Source organism: Embiotoca jacksoni, unplaced genomic scaffold (assembly GCF_022577435.1).
Source record: "Embiotoca jacksoni isolate LCO1_2020_lvr unplaced genomic scaffold, fEmbJac1.0.p SCAF_83, whole genome shotgun sequence".
In the NCBI taxonomy this organism is placed as follows: Eukaryota; Metazoa; Chordata; class Actinopteri; family Embiotocidae; genus Embiotoca; species Embiotoca jacksoni.
In genome coordinates this window covers 505,803-527,285 of record NW_027185440.1, presented here as the reverse complement: position 1 = coordinate 527,285, position 21,483 = coordinate 505,803, and the positions used below count along the sequence as shown (strand labels likewise).

Sequence of the window (21,483 nt, the reverse complement as noted above, 5' to 3'; positions counted from 1 at the left end):
ACCCCATTGGACGGGCGCCTGGAAGGAGAATATCTGCTGCTGCGAATTCGGAAATAAGGTGCTATCAAAGGAGGCGGAAGTGCAGAGGGAGGAGGAGGAGGAGGAGAAGGAGGGGGGTGAAATGAAAGAGATGATTTAATTTTCATTGTCACACAGAAATATTTAAAGCCCAGGCTGGTGAAAATCATAAGCCTCTACAAAAAAAAAAAGAAATGAAGAAAGCATGCCTGCAGCATTTTTACAACCAATTTCATCAGAGCACAGAGGGATAAAGGAGGAAGGAAGATGTTCCAGTAATGCAGCTCATCTTCTTCTTCTTCTTCTTCTTTCTCTTCCTCCTCCTTAGCCCCGAGTTCAACTTTGCTCCTAATAGTTACAGACTTGGCTTAAAGCTGCCTTTTTAAAAAAAAATTTTTTAATCTTGTTTACCTTTAACACATCGACCAGGCGTCCTCGGAGATGTGCTGTTAATGTGGTGCCACGCTGTTTCCTCTGCTTTCCTCATCAGACTTCTCCACCTCTTCGTGCTTCCTTTCTTCCTTCCCTTCCCCTCTTTTGGTTTCCCCTCTTGCATGTGTCTCTTGTCCTCTCCTCAGTATGCTGAATGGTGCGAGCAGCTTTGCCAGATTGCCTCACGTTTAACTTTTCTCACAGTTTATTAGACAGAATACAAATAAAGTACATGTACAAACAGCTGCGGTGTGTGCGCGCGTGCGTGTTTGTGCACAACAGCACCTTATTAATAAAGTATCTGGGTTGCTGAATATTCAGCAGCCGCCACACTCTCATTGTCCCCTGCTGCGCGAGGATCAGCAGATTTGTGTCTGCATCCCTGCATCTGCTTTCCATCGACTTCTGCTCCGTCAGTAGCGCCACCCATCACACTGACTGATCAAGCAGTTACTTTTTTGAGTGTCTGTGTCTGACCGACGCTAATGTATTAGTCCAATCCACTGGATTAGACCGCTGCTGGCTCTGACCTTATTAAACTGATTGGGTATCGGCTTGACACGATTGATAGATAATAAATTCTGTCTCTTTCCGTTGTTGTTAAAAAAAAAAAAAAAAAAAAAAAAAAAAAATTAGTTTCATAAACAGAGAACAACATAGTTTGCACAAACATAAAAATAATGTCGCCGTAGTAACATCTCCATAACTAGAATATGTTTTGTGATTAACTACTATTCATATACGTTTGTATTAAGTTAGCAAATAAGACATGATGAATCTGGTTTTGGAGTGTGGCCTGAATAAAACTAAATATGAATGCAACCCTGAAAAATCTAGTTTATTAAAGTAATATCATCCCCAAAAATGAATTATTCTGCAAAGAACACTCTGCTTAAATGCCTTAGCTTTGACTGATGTTGCAGAGTAAAAAAATTGTTTGACATAAAAGTGCAGATTCTCACCTGTAAATCAAGATAATGATTATTATTTGATTAATAAGTAAGAAAGCCTCTACGTGGCTCGTAAGGTGACACCACGGGAAACCCAGCAGAACCAGAACGCCTACTTTGCCCACAATGCAACACAACCACAGAGAGGTTCCTTGAAGCGTCAGGTCTGTTAATCACTTGTAGCGGCTCATTTAGCCCGAGCAGGAATAAGCAGTTGGCTACAGAGGTGTTGTAATTTCCCCCTCTTTTTAACTCCACAACCTCAGGTGGTTTTAGAAACACCTAAAAAAGTGATGTGTAGTTATTTATATCCGCATGTGACCTTATACACAGAAAAGATCCAAATCAATTCCACATAGTGAAGTTTATCGGTTTTTAAACTAGAAACAGGTATAAAAAAAAAAGGAGTACTGGTAGTGAACCAAAACTTAATATTGCCCAAAATCCTGAGTTGAGGTAACTGGAGAGCAAAGTGGTACCTGTTCATTCTGCGGTCATAATTTCCTGACAGTGAACACGGTACGATACAACACCCTCACTTGATAGATGGCCAGCGGACACTAAATATAATGGGATGCAGCGGGAGAGAGAGTGAACAATGAGATGAAAGGCCCAAAGATAAGCCCGCAGAGATGAAGTGATAACTGGTCTTGTTGCAGAAACATTCTGTACAACGACGTCGTCACTCTGTGTGCACCTTCCTGTGTGGGACAGATTCTCTGCGCTGCTCACCTGTCCCTCCCACTCATCATTAAACCTATGAATAGCTGTCGTCTGCTCCGTCTAATAGAGTGTGGAGTTTTCCCCGGACTCCCATATATGCATTATTAATTATCTGTTACAGGGCCGAGAGACGGAGCGGGAGAGCGAACATCGGGTATCTGGGTTGTAGCTTGCAACCAGATCTACGCTGTTATGCAAACATTGTTTGTTGTTATATTCGGATATGAGGGCTCTCAGCCAAACCCCGAGTTGTATTTTAGTCTGAATCTATATATGCATTTCATGTTTCTTTTCCTGCATACCCACAGTTTTGACTGCAGCGTTCGTCAGGCGTTTAGCAGCGACAGAGACGTGGCTGCTGTGGTTTTCTTCTCCTCTAACAAATGTATTAAATAGCTCGTCTCTTGTCAGGAGTTACCCAGATATTTTCTCCTTCCTTTGAAGCGGAACTGCTTCTGAAAATGTTGGCTAATTCTCACTGCTTAGTCATTGACAATCCGTGCCAAGATGAGATCAGGTCCAATCAATCTGGTCCACATCCCCCCCTCCCCCAACACACACACACACACACACACACAACCTGTCAGACCCGCCTTTACTTAACAAGGCAGGGGAATGATGGGATGTGCCATCTGTGTAAATTGCTCCATAATCTCATCTGACTGGCTGCTGCTGATGAAAGACAGAACGTGGTCCCCTTTACTCTCCCTGTTTTTCCAGACATTATTGGCTCACCTGTCAGACAGCACTACTGGCTTCGGTCGCACAAAAGACATATTAGGGGGAGAAAGTGGCAGCTTGAACCATGATGATTATCATCTCCGTCTATCCCGGATTGTTATCATTAGTGTAGAGACATGGTTTGCATTTAGACTCGGAGTTAAAAAAAAAATAAAAAATGGGCCACATGTGGCTGGAGATCGTTTGACATCTGTAGATCAACTCCAGAGCAAAGAGACAGAAACGTCTCACGCACACATCTTCAGCTGAAGCGCGACACTTTTCAAGCTTTTTTCAGTTTCTGTCATTTCTGGTTTTAACGTTTTTCTCCTCAATGACATTCAATGGCCTGATTGTGGCCCAAGACCCGCACCACAAAACCATTTAACCACTTCTAACCGTCTGCTCTGTGTTGTTGGTTAGCGCTGACAAGGGTGCGTTTTGTGTCATTGCCATGTCCGAGGAATGCTTTGTCGGCATCCTCCAACAGAGACACGCTTGTTTTCAGAGTACTACTTTTATCATGGATAAAATACAAAAATAAAAAAGTCATTTCCGGGCCTCACATGATTCATGACCTTTACGTGGATAGTTTGTGCTGAATTAAACTCCAGGGTCCAGCAGCAGCAGCAGAATTTCTCTCGTAGATGGAGAGCTTCCTTCGCCCTCCGGACTTCGTGGGTGGAGATCTGGCTCATGACCTTAACAGCGTGTCACTCCTCCTCCACTGTGTTTTCCTCACCTGTCTTCCTCTTCCTCTCTGCGAAGGTACAAAAGCATAACTACCGTGAAAGTCACAACAATGAAAGGCTCTTTGGCCTGTATTTATGGAGCCTCGCAAAGCAGCAGTGCCAAGTCGCGGACAGGAAATAACACGTCACTGTGAAACTTCTTATTTATTAGCATCTGCAGTGTAGCCAGACATTTTATTTTTGCCACGTCACCTCGCTGTGTGATATGAAATCATAGTGGCCCCTTTCTGTAACTTGTATTGAAATGGGACTTCTCCTTTTATGATAAATCAAGAGCACAGACCAAGTGTCAGCCCACCCATTGGGTAGTGAGCTTTAAAGCCTTCAGTCAGGCATTTTGGCTGTCGCCATCTTGGTTTTTGGAGCCAGAACTGACCATATTTGGGGAGAAGCGAGGAGTGGATTCCGCCCACCTATTCCTGCAACCTGACTGCCCCCAATGCATGTCAATCAAACCAGGCACGCCCCGAAACATACCACTGTTTTAGGCCTGATACATAATTAATAATGGAATTATTTTCAGTAGGATTGAATTCAGCAAATGATACCATAATACATACTTTTTTACTTAAGGGAAGAAGTTGATGCTTTTTGAGTGGGATTTAATTGGAGCAGGGGTGTTTTTGGAGCCAGCCCCTAGTGGCCGTCTTTGGTGTTGCACTTTAAAGCACTTCGGCATTGGCTTCCACTTTCAAACCCACAGACTACGTCCATTTTTATGAGACAGACCAAATAGAAACTCTATGCTTTGCTGTTTGTTATTGTTATTCAGTCACTGACTCTCAAGACTGGATTATCATCCAGTCAAAGTTGATAAGAGTTTTAACCACTAAATATCAACATCGAAGGGTCATCTTGAATTATTTGCGAATCTTGTTTCTCCATCTTGTACAGTAAAAGGTCCCTTTGTTTAAGCCTGGTTTAAAAAAAACGATATTATTATTTTGTGGCATGGTGCATATTTCTGAATAACATTTATTTATAGCAGTATTAATTGGCGACTTGTATCACTTGGGGCAACTGAGCAAGCTGTAAACATAACACCGACATATTGACATGCAGCAAACATGTTTCCTCTTCTACACGTCCAGCAGACACGGAGCAACATTAAAACTCATTTGGAGTCACCTTCATGGCCACTTGGCAAATTTAAATCCAATAATTATCTGCGTGTTGTTCTCCACCAACTCCTGAGGAACGTATTTGTCTGGATCAGAGGTGGAGGCAGATAGAAACGTTTACCCAGGACCCCCAAACATGTTAAACCTGCTCTGCCACCACAGTGAACTGGGATCCGATTGTCTGGCCACATTTCTGTCAGTCTCCATCTTACTCAGACCTGGCTGCTCCTCTTCCTCCACACCTCCCTCCACCCCCACCTCTCCTATCTCCCACAGCTGTACTGTGGAGGACAGAGCAGTGAATGAGGCCTTTCTCTGAGCGTCAATGTCGCACTTGTGTGTCAAAGCCAGTGGGAAAAAATGCCTCAGCGTTTGGCAAATTACCCCCAATTTCAGAAAGCCCGCCTCAACACTTGAGTGTGTTGTCGGTCGTTGTGTCTTTTCACTGAAACAAAGGAGAATGCATGAAACACTGCATGTGGGATAAAAGTTTCTGTCTTAAAGTTTAAAGGAAGTTTTATGAGCTACAGTGAGCGTTTTTTTTTTTGTTCGTCTTTGTTCCTGCCCGTCATTCTCAGCTGGTTTGAAAGCTCTGAAGGCGTCTTGAATGTACCAAACAGCTTTACAATCACTTAATGAAAGCACTCTCGTTTATCTGTCTCGGTGTTCGGCTCTCTGTAGCTGCCAGCCGCGCTGAAAAGCTGCACAACAGATTCCTCTCACAGCATGTTTCATATTCCTTGTCATCACTTCAATGACTGTGGTAATGCAGGTTCCTGCTCCGCTTTAGTGAGGCCTGAATCAGCCTGACTTCATCCCTGTTTCATGTGATAATCCACTCTCTGTTAAATGGGTCCAAAAGGCTGAATTAGAATAATTAGACATTTCTAAGTGCACAGTTTATCCAAATGTTGGTGAGTGCTGCAGTGGTGACATAACTGTCCCCCTGGAAACCTGGCACAGCGAAACGGCAGCGTGCATCAAAGTCTATATCGAGGGAACGGGGAGAAACGGCAGCGGCCGCAGACTAAACTAGATTTTTTTTTTTTATACAGCACCAAGCTAGATCTCCTTCCTGTCATCCTTCATTGATTTTGCAATCCAGTGGCATCCAAGCAGAACCATACAGGCCATACACCTCGGTGTGCCGCTGATAGCCAATCTCTATTACCCAGCTAGCTCCAAGGCTTTGGTTTGAGGGGCTAACCCTCTGGGGGGAAGCAGACAGAGGGAGAGAGCTCCTACTGGTGGATCGGAGCAAATGATAGATTTATGAGCTGCTCGGAGAAAGGATCATCCCCTCTCCCCCACTTTTATTATCCCATCAGATCTGACGTGAAGGCAATAATACATGACGGCCTGTCACATTTTGCAGATCTGGCGGCAAATATGAATGATTTCAACTGCTTGTGTCTAATCAGCGTTAAATTGCTTCAGTAAATATGTTGGACTTCCAGCACTCGGTTTTCCTCCCGTCCCTCACTTTGAATGAAACTCGCTGTAATAGGCTTGTAATTGTCACAATGTTTAAGACCCGTGTTGGCTTCACGGTTCATAATTAGCTTTTAATGCACAGGGATGGCTTAAGGAGAGGAAACTGACGGAAATGAGGAACGAAAAGAGGCCTGCTGTGTGGTCATAGTAATTCAGGCTTTTGTTCTCTAATTAAATGACCTCGGAAGGGAGCGCTAAGCTTAAGTGTGTGTGTGTGTGTGTGTGTGTGTGTGTGTGTGTGTGTGTGTGTGTGTGTGTGTGTGTGTGTGTGTGTGTGTGTGTGTGGCGCCTTCTGATATGGCGGTTTGTGCCAAGTGTGTTCAGTCTCGCAATGAATAGGGCGTCTACTACAAAGCCTAAGAAGTGCTCTCGGTGCCCGCTCTGCCTCCTTCTTGCTTGTTGGAAATTTGGCACAAAACACCGTGTCTTTAACAAGTGGTTTCAGGGCCCCTTCACATAGTTCAGGACGTTGTAGTTTGGGACACGGTGTTTTCTCACCCTCCCCACCTTCTTTAAAGAAGAATGACATACTCCAGGACTTCTTTGCTAACTGGAGCTGCACACCAATCTTACATTAGTGTGTTTATTTTATAGCCAAGCAAAAGGAAAGTTTACATGTCAGCAGTTCAAGAAGACCATATTTCCTAACTGACCTCTGATAGTACCTAGCCATGTAAGTTCATTTGGTTTTACTTTGTTTGGGTGAGCACAGTATTCAAATAAATTCACTTTAAATACACAGCAGCAGCATGTTTTTACAGTGTCCTCCGCTCTGTGGATAATCTACAGATCTCAGTCAACAGTTCTGTTTTTTCTGTTTTTTTCTGTGGAAAGTAGGCCCAATGAGACTGTTGACAGCGAGGTCTGTGGATTGTCCAGAGTTGTTGAATATTTCAAATGTTATTTGTCAATGCTGTGAGCACTAAAGACAAATTTCCTTTACTCCCATTGTATTGGGATGATGGCAGAAATCTCAAAGTTTGATATCTCAAAACTGGGCCAAAAAAAAGAAAAGGGGGAAGAGTATAGTATGTTTTTGTTTGTTGTTTAGCCTTTTCAAAACCCCGACTATTTTGTTTTAAATTGGAAGTTTCCCAGTTATATTAAATATTCATTATTAAAAATTACAGTGTGTGTGTGTGGAAAAACACATTATCTGCTTTTAAAGTTGCCGTGGCAACATTTCTAGCAAATGGTTGCCTATTTGCATATACTGCCTATTTTGCATTAGGAGTCTAGTCAACTGATGAATGCAAGTCTACTGCTGTAACTAAAAATTATATTGTAGTCATTATTACTTAATTCACTCTCCCTTTTTGGTCTGTTTTGGTTTCATTCTTCACTGTTAAATGCTCCGCTGTGTTCACTGGCTAGTCGCTTACTTCTGCAGTTTGGTTGTGGGCAAATAATGTACAGGGCTTGTAAAACTGTTTGACTGAAAACAGCTGCCTGCTGGCTGAAAATGAGTAGTTATTTGACCCATTGTTAATGAAGAGATACTGATTCGAGCCGTTTTAAAGTTAATATAATCCCCCTTTTCCAAATAAAACCAGTAAGAATAGCACAGATAAGACCTCAAAGAGAGAAATATTTGACAGTCTAACTTCGTATAGGACTCCATCACTCAGACTGATAAAAAGTGTTTTCAGGGCCTTTAACAGTGTAAAGCAGACTCTGAGTGCTTGAGACACCTGGCACTACACATCAGAATAAAGGCACCTGATATTTTACGACTGTATTGTCACGGGTCGGGACGGCAGCTCTATTTCTGTCCCTGCCGTTCTCCATCTCCCTTCACTGTTACTCAATCATAAAAATAAAGGACATTTAAGCCGAGGCGTACCAACATAGCAAACTGTTATTGCGGTTGGTGTTGGCGAACGCATGCTTTTAGTGGATGCGTGAATGAATGTCTCCATCGCAGTTGTTCCGCGCGGTGACAGCCTTCACCCGTTATAGCCACCTGGCACGTTCTCCACGCCTTCGGCCCGGAGCACCAGCTGCGGGCGTGTGGAAGTGGTGTGACTCCATCCGTAACCAGATCCAGCTCTGATGAGTGGAACATTAACAGCTGCTCAGGAGGGTGTAAGAGAAGGGGCAGTGTGTGTGTGTGTGTGTGTGTGTGTGTGTGTGTGTGTGTGTGTGTGTGTGTGTGTGTGTGTGTGTGTGACGAAAAAGAGGGCAGTGGACTCGCAGGCGATATCTTAATTGGCCCTCGGTGCCAGATGCCAGCCTGTAAAGCCGGCCGGGCCAGTCCAGGCTGTAACTGTCTCAGTTGCCAGGCACGGCTTTAGGAGCCCACTGGCTCCTCCGAGAGCTCCCACGGGTATTAGGTTCTCCGGCGTTGTGTTGCCTCCCCTACCGCACACGCACACGCACGCACGCACACACACACGCACACACACACACACACACACACGCCCTTCTTCTCTCTCCATCCTTCCTGCGGAGCACTCTGAGGCTTTGTCAACACCCGTCAATCTGAGGCGAATTCAGATGAAGAGAAGCCAGAGGGCGACAAAGGCCAGGCCTCCTTTGTGTTCGATCCATTCACAACGAGGCACTGAGTTCTGGCTTTTCTGCAGCTTCGTGCGGCGTTTAGGTGGCGGTGCCCCCCTCAAACCTCCACCCTCCTCATTTAACATGCCCTGTAAATGTGTAGTTAGCGAACAAATAACTGTAGCCTTACAGTTTAACTGACAACCTCACACCCTGAGCCTTTTCACACTCCTTTATATGTGATACTCAAGAAATATGATTAGACAAATCATTTCACACTATCTTGGAAGGTAAAAGTACATTTATTGGATCTAAAACGGGAGCACACACTCGCACATTCACTCTGCAGTTAAATAAGGAGGCTGGAAGTAAAGGTAGAGAACTGATAATCAATGAATCTGATTAGCGAACAAGAGAAATGGTACCGCAGCGTGAAATAGGCTCTTCACATAATGATTAACTAATATTCCTGTTTGACATAATGCTTGATCCTCGGTGTGCAGCAGGAAAAGAGTTTTTAACTATCTGCTCTCGACAGAGACGGCGTTCAAATGAAATGAAAATTCATTTTTAATGAAGTTGCAGTTGAGTCTCTCACACGGCGCTGTGGCCTCTTACAAGGACGATGTTATGAGGTATAAGTGGATCAGATTTGAATTTAAATCTACAATTATAGCATCTATGTCAAGTGTAGTGATTAAACTGCGTATTTTATAGTTGTGAAGCATGTTAGACATTAAGCAGTGAAAAGACAAAGCTCCAGGGATGTGGGCCTGGTTTTGCTGAAAAAAAAACATTTTCATTTTCCACTTTTGACCATCTACACTTTCTTTTGGATGGAAAAGTTTTCTTCACACCTGTTCTGCTTCACAGGGGGTCAAAGGTCAAGTTCCATTTGATTACAGCCACACTTGGAGCAGCTCAAGGACACAGCGGTGTTTCTGCTCACTTTCCCACACTATCTTCAACTCTAGCTAAAAAAAAACAACAACCTTAATCCTTATCTGAACTCGCCTGTATCTAATGTCCTGTCGTCCCCCTCCAGAACGAGCCATCGCCAGACACGAGGTCCGAGAGATCGAGCAGCGGCACACGCAGGACGGCCTGCGTGAACGGGACTCGGCGGCGGCGCTGTCCGACAGCGAAGATGGCGTGGTCATCATCTACAACCGCGTGCCCAAGACGGCCAGCACCTCCTTCACCAACATCGCCTACGACCTGTGCGGGAAGAACCACTACCACGTGCTGCACATCAACACCACCAAGAACAACCCGGTCATGTCCATACAGGACCAGGTCAGACCAGGTTTCATTTGTGACCCCGATTAACTTTTTGTATCACGCACAGCCTTTCAGTAATAGTAGTGGTTTTGTTTTTTTTCAGGTGCGGTTTGTAAAGAACGTGACTGAATGGAGGGAAATGAAGCCGGCCTTCTACCACGGACACGTCTCCTTCCTGGACTTCACTAAGTAAGGAAATATTCCTATAACATAATGAAGGCAGTTCATCCACCCTCCTGTGGCTTTGATCAGTTAACTCCACCTTGTGGTCATTCAAAGCACTACACTTAATGTGAAAGTATAAGAGTAACATTGCATGAAGACAAAATTAATAACCTTATGTGTTTGACTGTGTCTCTAAATTGAGTTGTAAACAGTTTGAGTTCTCTGACCGATGTAATTCTCCTCAGGTTTGGGGTGAAGAGGAAGCCCATCTACATAAATGTGATCAGGGACCCCATTGAAAGGCTTGTGTCCTATTATTACTTTTTGCGTTTCGGGGACGACTACAGGCCCGGCTTGAGACGCAGGAAACAAGGAGACAAGAAGGTAAACAAACACAAATAGTCTCATTCTTCAATTTAAAGCTTACGTTCACAATTTTCTGAAATCTTATTGTGTTTTTTTGTGATTTTTGTCTCTTTGCTGTGTTCTTGTGTGACTGTAAATTAGATTGAATTGAATGATCTTGAACCAACAGTGAGGCTCACATTACAAATAGTGAAACTTTAATTATTGTTTCTGTTCATGCTGTCTATTGAAAGATTCCCTCTTATTGTGATTTAAATGAAAGGGACACGTGCAAAAATGTATTTAAAAGTTCATCTGAAGTTATTTTTAGGCTTCAGCAGTGAAATCAAGTACATCATCCAAAGTTACAGCATTTTCAGGACGGGATTCCCTGTTTGTGTTTTCCCGGACCTGTTGCCTGATAAGCCAAAGTGGAGGAACAATAACACAAAGGGTCTGATTTACTAAAGATCTGCGTGTGTAAAATCACGTGCAAAATTATCACCACCCGCAAAACAAGGTCCAAACTGATCTACTAACGACGTGCAGTGATGATTGCATCATTCAAACGTGCAATTTAACACGCGTTGTCTGCATATGTAATATTGGGCATTTCTACTTGAGCATGCAAAATATTGGGAGGGGAAATGCAAATACTTACATTTATACCCACAATGATATTAACTAAACCTGAAAGTAGAAATAGAAGTGATTGCGTGTCTATTTTAGTACAACTGAAAGGAACGTATTAATCTTATTGTGGTGAGAAAGAGACGCAGAGAAACTAAAGAATGCGTAGAGAACATGTTTTCACAACCGTGTAAACATTGTTCATGTCAGAGGTAGAAAATATTCAGACATATTGTTTGTCCAGCGATGACATTTCTAAGTTATTTAATGAACTGAATGGTGATTGACAGCCGACAACAAGGAGAAGCCACACAATACCAGCAATTAAAAAAAAAAAAAAAAAACCTTCTTCCGACTCAGCATTGTCCTTCCTCTGGGTCATTCCAGCGTATCGCCGCGGGGGTATCCCGCCCAGTCCCGTTAGTCAGGTGTGCCGTCACAGGTAATGAATACAACGTCCTGCAAAACTCATAGGTAGGCAAAAGGCTTCATAAGGTTCCCGAGCACTCGCAAGACACTGAATTAAACCAGGTTACCTGCTCATCACAGAAAGATGTGGACCGGTGTTTGTTAGAGGATCTCATCCACCGTCCCTCCTCTTTTATTCACCGAAGTTTTAATATAAGCCATTTTTGTTTTTTCACCTAATATTTTGTCTCTTCTATCTTCTCATAATTTCATCTGTTGATCTTTTTGTTTTTCCCACCGCATTGACTTCCTCGCTGATAATCTCCTATATAGCGTTTTGTTCTTGTTATATTAATATTTATTCATTTCAATGGGATCAGATTTACTTTTGCTTCTGCAGTCGTTCTGTTAGAACGGCAAAACGGGGGCAAAATAAATGTGCACATTTTTGGAAAAACACTCAATTTAGTCCCCTTTATTTGAGATCTTAGTAAATCAGGCCCAAAGAGGGTATTTTTCCCCAAACGTTTTAAATACAGACCTGAATCCCAGATCTATTTTCTTCATACTTTCCATATGTTGTGTTTCAGACCTTTGATGAATGTGTATCAGCTGGTGGCTCAGACTGCGCTCCCGAGAAGCTCTGGCTCCAGATTCCCTTTTTCTGCGGTCACTACTCTGAATGTTGGTGCGTATTCAACCACCTGCTGCTTTACCACATGCAAACAAACGCTGAGTTTGAAATCATCAACTGTATATCTTGTGCTCTTGTACAGATATTTATGCATATATATATATATATATATATATATATATATATATATACAGTATTGTTTTCTCTTGCCGGGTCATTTGGATGTTCACAGGATACACGGGAACAACGAAGTGCTCCTGCTAACAGCCTGACAGCTTCTTCCACAGAGATCCATTGTTGTTCAAACAATTCAAACACATCAGTAAAATGGCCACTTAAGTTTATTTTGAGTCGGTCCCACACCATTTTGGGGCATTTATTACTTACGAGCACACTGAGTGTTGTACTAATCCACGACTGAAAATAGTTCTCAACAAATGTGTTGTTTATTATGCTTCAGCAATATTAGCTTAAAAGCTACCGAGCCTGGCAGTTGTACAAAAATGATGTAGCCCGTTTTAGAGGTAAACCTTTATTTCTGTAGCCTGTGTTAAGGTAAATAAGTTAGTATAGTTCCTCAGGAGGTCATTGCTGTTATTTCTTTTCATGGGATTTGTTGGAAATAAGATAAACAAAGAATATCACCAACCTTATCCTTTCCTTCCCTCAGGCTCTTCAAACAGCTCATGAGCTGTGCTGTATCAGTTTTATTTTACAATGCACCACATTAAGCCTGGTAGTCCTCCTCTATCTCTTCTGCTCCACTCTCTTCTCGAGGTCTCTGAGAGCTCTCTCAGCCTTGATCCGTTCTGTCTGCATTGTGATCTTTATCAATCACTCCCTGCCCTCACTCATCCCTCTCACCCTCCTTAATCTCTCCTTGACTCTGCCCTCCATCTTTTAACCATCTACCCTCTTCGAGTGGCTTGGATTTAGCATGCTGAGGTGCACTCACAGTCTATTACAGTAATGGAAACATAAAATAAATACTGAAGACAAAAAGGTGATGTTTCTGCCAGTCCCAGATTGCTGAATTTAACAAGGCCTTGCCAAAAAGTTACTTTATAGGTTAAAACAATCTACTTCCTCCTTTATTATTTATTTCCCAACCATGACGACACCCACTTTTCTTTCCAATTCCTTCCTACCTTTCTGCTTTGTCCTCTGCTCCTCCTGTTGTCTCAACCCTCTCTGGACTCGACTCACAACTCACTTCTTCCCTAATCATTCTTCCTGTCTCTGTCTTTGTGCCTTTCATGTCTCCTCTGCTGCTCCCCTCTTGTCCATCTTGCTCTCCTCCTACATGTCAGGCCTCTCATTACTCAACCCTCCTCTCACCTCTCCTTAAGGCAGAATAAAGAGAAACATATTCATATTAAATAGAGAAAACCTGATCTCTGTGCAGGAACGTGGGCAGCCAGTGGGCTCTGGAGCAGGCCAAATACAACCTGGTGAATGAGTACATGCTGGTCGGAGTAACAGAGGAGCTGGAGGACTTTGTCATGATGCTGGAGGCCGCACTGCCACGCTTCTTCAAAGGAGCCACGGAGCTTTACAAAACAGGTGCGTACCTGCTAAACACTTTAAAAACACATCTGCTGGTTTCCTCCATCTTGAAACTTCAACATTTCCTCCATGTTGACGTTTCTCCGATCACGATTACAATTATTTAATGGCTCACTCACATTGCAATACTAAACATTATTTATGCGCGTGTGTGTGTGGCTGCATGCTATCACTTTGAATTGCTCTTCTGAGAATTGAACTGTGATTAATATGAACTCGTGCCTCTCGCTGATGTAGTTACAGATTAGTTACAATGAGTGGAGCCAGAATGAATCATGGAGAGCACAAAGGAATTCAGTCTGACAGTGATGTGAATGTACAATGACTCAATATGATGTTCATTATTTTCAGCACTCAGGTTAATCTGGTATTTATTTATAGACTTGCAAACAGAGCCTGTGATTCAGAAGTGACGGGGTCTCTATCCTAACTGGAAACATAAATACAGGAAAAGCAGATGTTTGTATTCAGACGCAAAGCTAATCTTCTCCAGTTAAAACCTGGTCGGCAGGTTCCTGACATTAGGGAGGCTGTGGCTCAGACGGTAGAGTGGGTTGAACACTAATCAGAAGGTCGGTGGTTCAATCCCCAGCTCCTCCTGTCCACATGCCTAAGTGTCCTTGAGTACGACACTGAACCTTATGGTGAACCATCAGTGTGTGAATGTGCTCCTGATGGCAGCACCTTGCATGGTGATCTGTCTCATTAGTGGGTGAATGGGAAAACCATGTTAAAGCGCTTTGAGACCGAAAGGTGATCAAGTACAGACCATTTACATTAGAGACACCCTTAATTTATTGAAACTGAAGAACTACAGATTGATTATTTCAATTTGTTTTCCTTTTTTCTCCACATAGTGACGACAAAAATTCATGTAATTACTGCATCCAGCCTAAAATATGGCAAATAGCTCTTTGTAAAACAACATTTTTACACTTTTTGGTTTTAGTACAGAGTAAACAAACATGATATCACTTAGTGACCTCAGAGGTGCTGGTTGGGGGCTGTTTATAAGAGCGCGACCGATATATATATATATATATATATATATATATATATATATATATATATATATTGGCCTATCACAGATATATTGTATCCGCGTAAATGTTGTCTGACATAAAAACTTTCTTTTAAAAGAATATAGTGCAGAAAAAGATTCTTGGGGTAATTTAGAAATTGTTCTATTTATATTTCATCAGTTCACTGATGTCATTTTGCCCAATAAAGTTTATTGGTAAACTGTAAGATATCCTTCCTTGATTACATCTTTGTCACCAGTGTTTGATATCCACCTTTTGGCAGGTATGTCGTATATTTTTTCACTCTAATATCAGTATCAGCATCGGCCCCAAAAATCTAGCATCAGTCAGGCTCTACTGTTCACTGTTCGTGCTAGTTTAGGGTAATTAGCATCTGGCTAAAGCTTTATATTTACCACACAGATGAGTTTGGTGTTGATCTTTTCATCTAACTCTGAGTAGAAAAGCTAATTTCCAAAAAATGCATTAAGAATGTGAGACCTATAGCAAGCTAATCTGTGGCTTTTTTTTTTTTTTTTTTTTTTTTTTTTTTTTTTTAATGTTACGAGTCAGGCCACCCTCCTTAGGATATCGTTTCCAGTCATTTCATCCAAGTGAGCGTAGACCTCGGCTTCATTTGAAGCTCCTGTAGCAGCTTTTAACCGATCAGCATTGGCCACCATATGAATCCAAACTCAGCAGTCTAGCAGACCCAGGCTACACAGATATGACTTTATGTCTGAAACACTGCCTATTTTATATATAATGTGATAATGATTTAAAACAGTGACACATTTAAATTTAAACATTTAATGAGAGCAGAAAAGACAGAATCCTGTTTTTCTAGGAGTAACAACAACGGGCACATGCTGTTGGTCCTGCAGTTTGTATCAGAAAAGCTCACAATTACCATGTTTTACTCTTGAGGGCTCATATTGTGAAAGGTTTAATGGTGACAGATTGTTTCCATGAATACTGCCAACAGACTTTCAAAAAAAGAGATCTGCTCCAATCAATTCTACAATTTTTTTTTTAAAAAGTACCCCAAAATAAGATTGTAATTACGCCTACATTAATGTGAAACATCATAGGCCATGTGTGTATTTAAATGATGAAATATTGAGTTCATGTCCTCTGATGCCTTTATTCCTCTCTTCTTTCTATGTAGGAAAGAAATCCCACCTAAGGAAGACCAGCGAGAAGAAGCCGCCCACAAAGGAGTCGATCGCCAAGCTGCAGCAGTCGGTCATCTGGAAGATGGAGAACGAGTTCTATGAGTTTGCACTGGAGCAGTTCCAGTTCGTCAGGGCACATGCTGTCAGAGAAAAGGACGGGGAGCTATACCTGCTGGCTCAAAATTTCTTTTACGAAAAAATATACCCCAAAAACTAAAGCGTGTTCATAGGAGAGTTTGGAGAGTTTCGGAGACGAAGGGAACATTTGGGACACGCTCAGCTGCGCAGTCTGAGACAAAAGAGAAGGAAGTGATATGAGACTCGGGCACCACTGCTGACTGCGTGCCTCGTTCTGTGATCGATAACATGATGCGAAGCTGCGAAACAGTCCGGCTCTGATGCAGGAATGGTGACAGTTGTTGCTCACGTCTGTGCCAGCCATCTGGACGAGGAGCTCATGTTTCGTCAGCAGGTCGTGCTCCCAGCAGCTCCTCCACCCTCTTTCACTTCCATGCCAAAGGTCGCCCGTGCTGAGGGCCCCCTGCCGGCACGTGTCCGGAGACGACCCGGCCAACAGTCGATCAGACCTCGACTCCTGATTGACTCCACTGTTCTTCTATCCAGAAACATTTTCATTGGCTCTGTACTGTTTGGTTGTGTTTGGTTGTATTTTATCTCTTTGCTATGGTTGTCTATTGTATATACAGACATTTTTCATGGTGAAACGACATCCCCATGCCTCCTCACCACTACTACTAACTTAAAGAGACTTTAACTGTAAGAAACTTTGCTGTATTATCGGACTTGAATGAGAACATTTGAGGTTTTTATTCAATAAAATCCTGTGATCATAGACTATTTACTGAGGCAAGTGCGTTTTATACTCTACTTGATGTGTGACTCTTGTAAATGAGGCTTTTCTCGAGCAAGGAAGGAAGCTTTTACACGATATATTATTCAAGTGCAGATGAAGGTGAAGATGCTGCTTCTGTAAATATCCATTTCATTGCAGGTTGGAAACAACAGTCTGGATGTGTTATCAGTTTGTAAATTTCTTTCTGCTCTTTCATTTCACATTGAACTGCATTTTTTTTTTTTTTTTTTTTTTCATTTTCTTTTCACTGTTGAACCATTTAATCAAGGGTGCTCACTAATACTTTTCTCTGCTGTTTCAAGGATTTGTCTGAAGTATGTTTATTTGCTTTCTCGCTGACAGTTTGATGAGGAGGTCGATGCTGCTCTCCGATCAGCCTGTTGAAGTAAATAAAAGGCCACGGCGAGGAAATGTTGAGCTCAGCTGAGCACAAAGACTGGAAACAAGAAAAATCGGAGTCTGTCTGCCTCTGTAACATAACTTCCTGTAAAACCACAAACCTGTTTTTATGTGAAAAATTACATGTTAATTATGGAGCTTTGGAGGTGTTGATTGGCAGCTTTTGATACCTGTGAAAGGCGGGCTAACGGTTTCCTCTTTGTTTCCAGTTTTTATGCTTACCCGAGATAACCAGCTGCAGCATTGTACAGTAAAGAACAGACTGATGAGAGAGTGGGATCAGTCTTCTCATGGTGTTGGGGGTTTATTTTGGGTTTTAATGGCCTTCTATTTGCCACATAAAGTTTTTATATCCACGAAGAAGGAAAAGGAGAAAATGCTGTTCCCCCGTCAACTGATTCATCTGTCATAGTAAGAAGTATTGTGAGCACTGCTTCACCTGGATAAACTGCACTGGATTGTTAGTCGGTCAGTATTTAAATATCCGGGTGACACCAGGTTTTCATGTGAGGACGTGCTGTAGTTTACCGCTCAGTTGTTGTGTGCCTTCTCTACAGCTCTTCTCGGGTTGCAGCTGTGTCCGATGAAACATAAAGACAACATGGCTGTCGTGTCTGTTTTCATCTTTTGATTGACAAACAATATACAGAAGATTTAAAAAAAAAGAATACCAGAGATGTGTGTGTGCTTTTGTTTTTTTTACATTTTAGACAAATGTTCCTGTATCATCTTTATCACTTGTTACAGTGGAACGAAGTTTTTGAGGAGGAAACAGATGAAGGTGCAAATAAACCGGTTTATTTCAGGACCAGCATCCTGCAGAGGGAGATAAAGAGCTGCCAGGTCCATCCTGCCTCTGGCTGCGTGTGTGTTTATCATCTTCACATCATTTCAATGCAGTATTTTCTTCAGTACATAATAGTGATTGCACTGAGATAAATAAGTTTGTGTGCCATACAGCTTTTTATATTTTTGCAACATGTTATATGCACTCGTGATGCGTACCTTACATCCAGTGTCTTCTTCTGTTGTACTGTAACTACTGGTTCTCTAGCTGGATGTCATAAATGGAGGGCTCTGCATGCACATAGTAATATGAGAGGAGTCAACAGAGCCCAGTGAAAGTTTATATGAGCCGGTGATGCTACTCATCCCCGCTCTCAGCTCCGATAATCCCTGGACAGCTATCAGCTATTGGATTCATCCCCATTAATCTCAGATTGTTCTCCAGTTACAGTCTCTCCCTCACCCTCCTGTTTTTTTTTGTTTTTTTAAATCAGTTGCATCCCCAATATTGTTTATACAGGTTTCAAAATAAACCTGTTTACAAAGGGACATAGGGCAGGGTCTTTTTTCAGCTTCTTGGGTGCATGACAAAAATAGTTGAGAAAGCATGACCCAAAATAGCACATAGTGTCACAAACAAATTTTTTTTTAAAAAAAAAAAAGCCATTTTTCATGAATTGGCTAAAAGAAAGTGACAATTTGGGGGTCAACACAAGACCTTATACTTAGATAAAAGTATATTTATTAGAAATAAACTAATACAAACTCACACTGCAGTGTGAACATCAGCAATATCAAGTGAATGTGTGTCCTACTGTACGTGCTGTGGAGTTTTGAAGGTGCAAACATAGAAAAAAAATTGGTGCCAGCTGGATGGAGGAGAGAGACCGAGTGAACACATGGCTCAGTTTCAATAGTTTGGAAGGCTGAGGTGAACTGCATTAGCTGCTGACCCTCCCATGTCAGCCAAATGCCCTCCAAAACAGGCATGGGACTATAGTGGGAGGTGCGTCACATGAGATTTTCACACCGAGTCAGTTGTGAGGTGTTATGGGATTTTGTGTCAGGGTGTTACACCTTCAAACCGCCAGATTGTCTCTAAACTGCAACTTTAACCTAAAAAAAATGGAAAAAGAAAATTATATATTTGATTTGTCAGTCTTTTTTTTTTTTAACCTTGCCTGAACAATATCTAACAAAGTAGGTAGTTTTCACCCCATTAATCTGAGTAATAATCCCTGTGTTTATCGTCTGCTATAAAATGCCCACAGATCAATATTGTACGTTCGACTAAAAACAGAGCTGGAATAACAGACTCACAATAAGTGCCTGATAGTGCAGATATCAATAAGTATAAATTAACCTTCCAGTATAGAAAGAGCTTTATTGCCTCCATACCAAGCCATGAACCTGTGCAGTATCGGTTGTGGATATTACTGAGAGCCCGTTGATCCATATATGAAAGACAAAAACAGTCACGTCCTGTCTGAAGCACCTGTCCTCTGCAGAATGTCACCGTGGAGACAGACAGAAAGGCTGGACCTTCCCAGGGATTTAAACAGGAACACATGTTTCACAAGTCTACCCAACGAGGCCTCTGTCATTTTTATTCTGCGGACAATGCCCAGTTTATGACCGACAAAACCAGCGTTGTTGTCCGCACCAATAAATATTTGAGACACTGCGCCATAAGCACAGAGAGCGCCCAGTCTCTGAGACATATGGCTGGCGATGACTGTGTCCCTGTGGGTTATGTAATGCAGCAGTGAGTCTTCTCACTGATGTATGACATGTCATGCACTGGTCCTGGTGGAGAAGAGTGAAGTGTTTGTCCTGTGGTTTCTTCACAGCAGCTCCTCTTGATCTATCTGGCTTAGCAGCTCCAAAGTAAACCTGGACTCTTTTTTTTCTCATGCCAGCTCCTGTTTGCTCTGCAGCTCTGGTTGTCAGCACGTTTGTACAGTATCTGCAAAACCCTTCTGATTAAAGTTATACTCTCTTACAGTTTCATTATCCATGTGTAGTTGTTGACATCTTCTTCCAAGTGGCTACAGTGCAGTTTAGAGGTACTTTCCTAAAGTATTTCTGTTGTGTCCTACTACATTTATTTTATAGTTGAACTGTACTGAATACTGATACAAAATATGTGATCAGCGTATTAAATATGATGCCTCATTAAATATTCACCTTATCAACTATAAATAAGGTATTTGAAATTAGCTAACCTCATGGTCTAGGGTGTAATATTAGCCTTAAAACAGCTTTGTGATGTCTTCTATGGTTCTGGAGGAGCTTTTGTCAAATTGTGAGAGTGACCCGGATGATGCTGGGCTTGCAGACAGCTCAGAACAGTGAAGTGAAGGTCAACAACTTTAGGACACAGAGTGTGAAAGAAGTTGACCTTTACTCAAGAGGGAAAGTAAAAAGATGTGGTTTGCAACATGGTCCACTGCAGAGATGATGCTGGAATTTTGTTTCATCTATAGGTTTTGGTTCTTGCTTATAACTTGCTTTTCTAACTGTTTATTTGTTTTAATATCTCTTTAACAAAACAGCTCAATAAAAATGTAAATAACAAGCGAAAATATTATCAACATTTTATAATATATGTAAGTAAACAACATGTCACTTTAAAAGGGATAATAAGAGCTTTCACTTTGAAACTATTTTGCTAATATTTATGTAGCTACTTCTACTGAAGTAAAAGCAGTTTTGAGGTATTTCTTCTTTATTGTAGTAATTGCATTTGATGCTACTTTATACTTCCACTCAACAACATTTCAGAGGGAAGTATTGTACTTTCTGCTCCATTACATTTATTTGACAGCTTGAGTTACTTTTCAAATGAAGATATGACAAAGTGGATTATATAACAAGCTCTTAAAATACATTACTGTTAAAGATTAAACCAGGGATTCCCAACCTCTAAGTCTTCTGACATCTTACAAACAGTACTGTGTAATGGGGTTCACATTTCAGATGTCTATGAGTTGTTAACAAATAGTGATTTTCCCTCTAAACTTCTCACATGGTTTCATTTTAATAAATGTTTAAATGATCCACTATCTCATCAAAAATATAAGAATTAAAAACATTGTTTTGTCTTTCCTCTTGTACCCCTGTATTGTTCTGACAACCTCTCAGATTTATCTGCTGTCACTGGATATAAAACTCTGGATATAAAACTCTATTAAAGTAGTTCAAACTAGCTCCACCTGCAGCAGCTACAACAGTAACATGCTGCTGACGCACTGATGCTTCACTATTAATTACCTAATGGTGTCATAAATAATTATATATGAGCCAGAGGGATCAAACGAGTACTTTTACTGCAATGCTTTAAGTACATTTTGCTGCTACTACTGAGGCAGTGTACTTTTAGTTAAGTTGGATTTTTCCATGCAGGACTTTTGACTTAAGGGTGAAATAATCACACATGTTGAAAGAAGTTAATGCATCTAACTCGGCATGTTAGGCTCGGTTTAATAC

At 41.7% G+C, this 21,483-nt stretch overlaps 1 protein-coding gene across 1 annotated transcript in view; it reads left to right on the top strand.

Annotated features, from left to right (window-relative positions):
* The window catches only part of hs2st1a (heparan sulfate 2-O-sulfotransferase 1a), a 28,063-nt gene extending 8,059 nt beyond the window's left edge, over window positions 1-20,004 (top strand). The window contains exons 3-8 of the mRNA XM_069139505.1: window positions 9,755-10,005; window positions 10,094-10,179; window positions 10,401-10,539; window positions 12,129-12,226; window positions 13,578-13,735; window positions 15,929-20,004. Coding sequence (XP_068995606.1) covers window positions 9,755-10,005; window positions 10,094-10,179; window positions 10,401-10,539; window positions 12,129-12,226; window positions 13,578-13,735; window positions 15,929-16,152 — 956 coding nt within the window. The 3' untranslated portion in view covers window positions 16,153-20,004. The remainder of the gene's footprint in view (window positions 1-9,754; window positions 10,006-10,093; window positions 10,180-10,400; window positions 10,540-12,128; window positions 12,227-13,577; window positions 13,736-15,928) is intronic.
* Window positions 20,005-21,483: the final 1,479 nt, after the last annotated feature.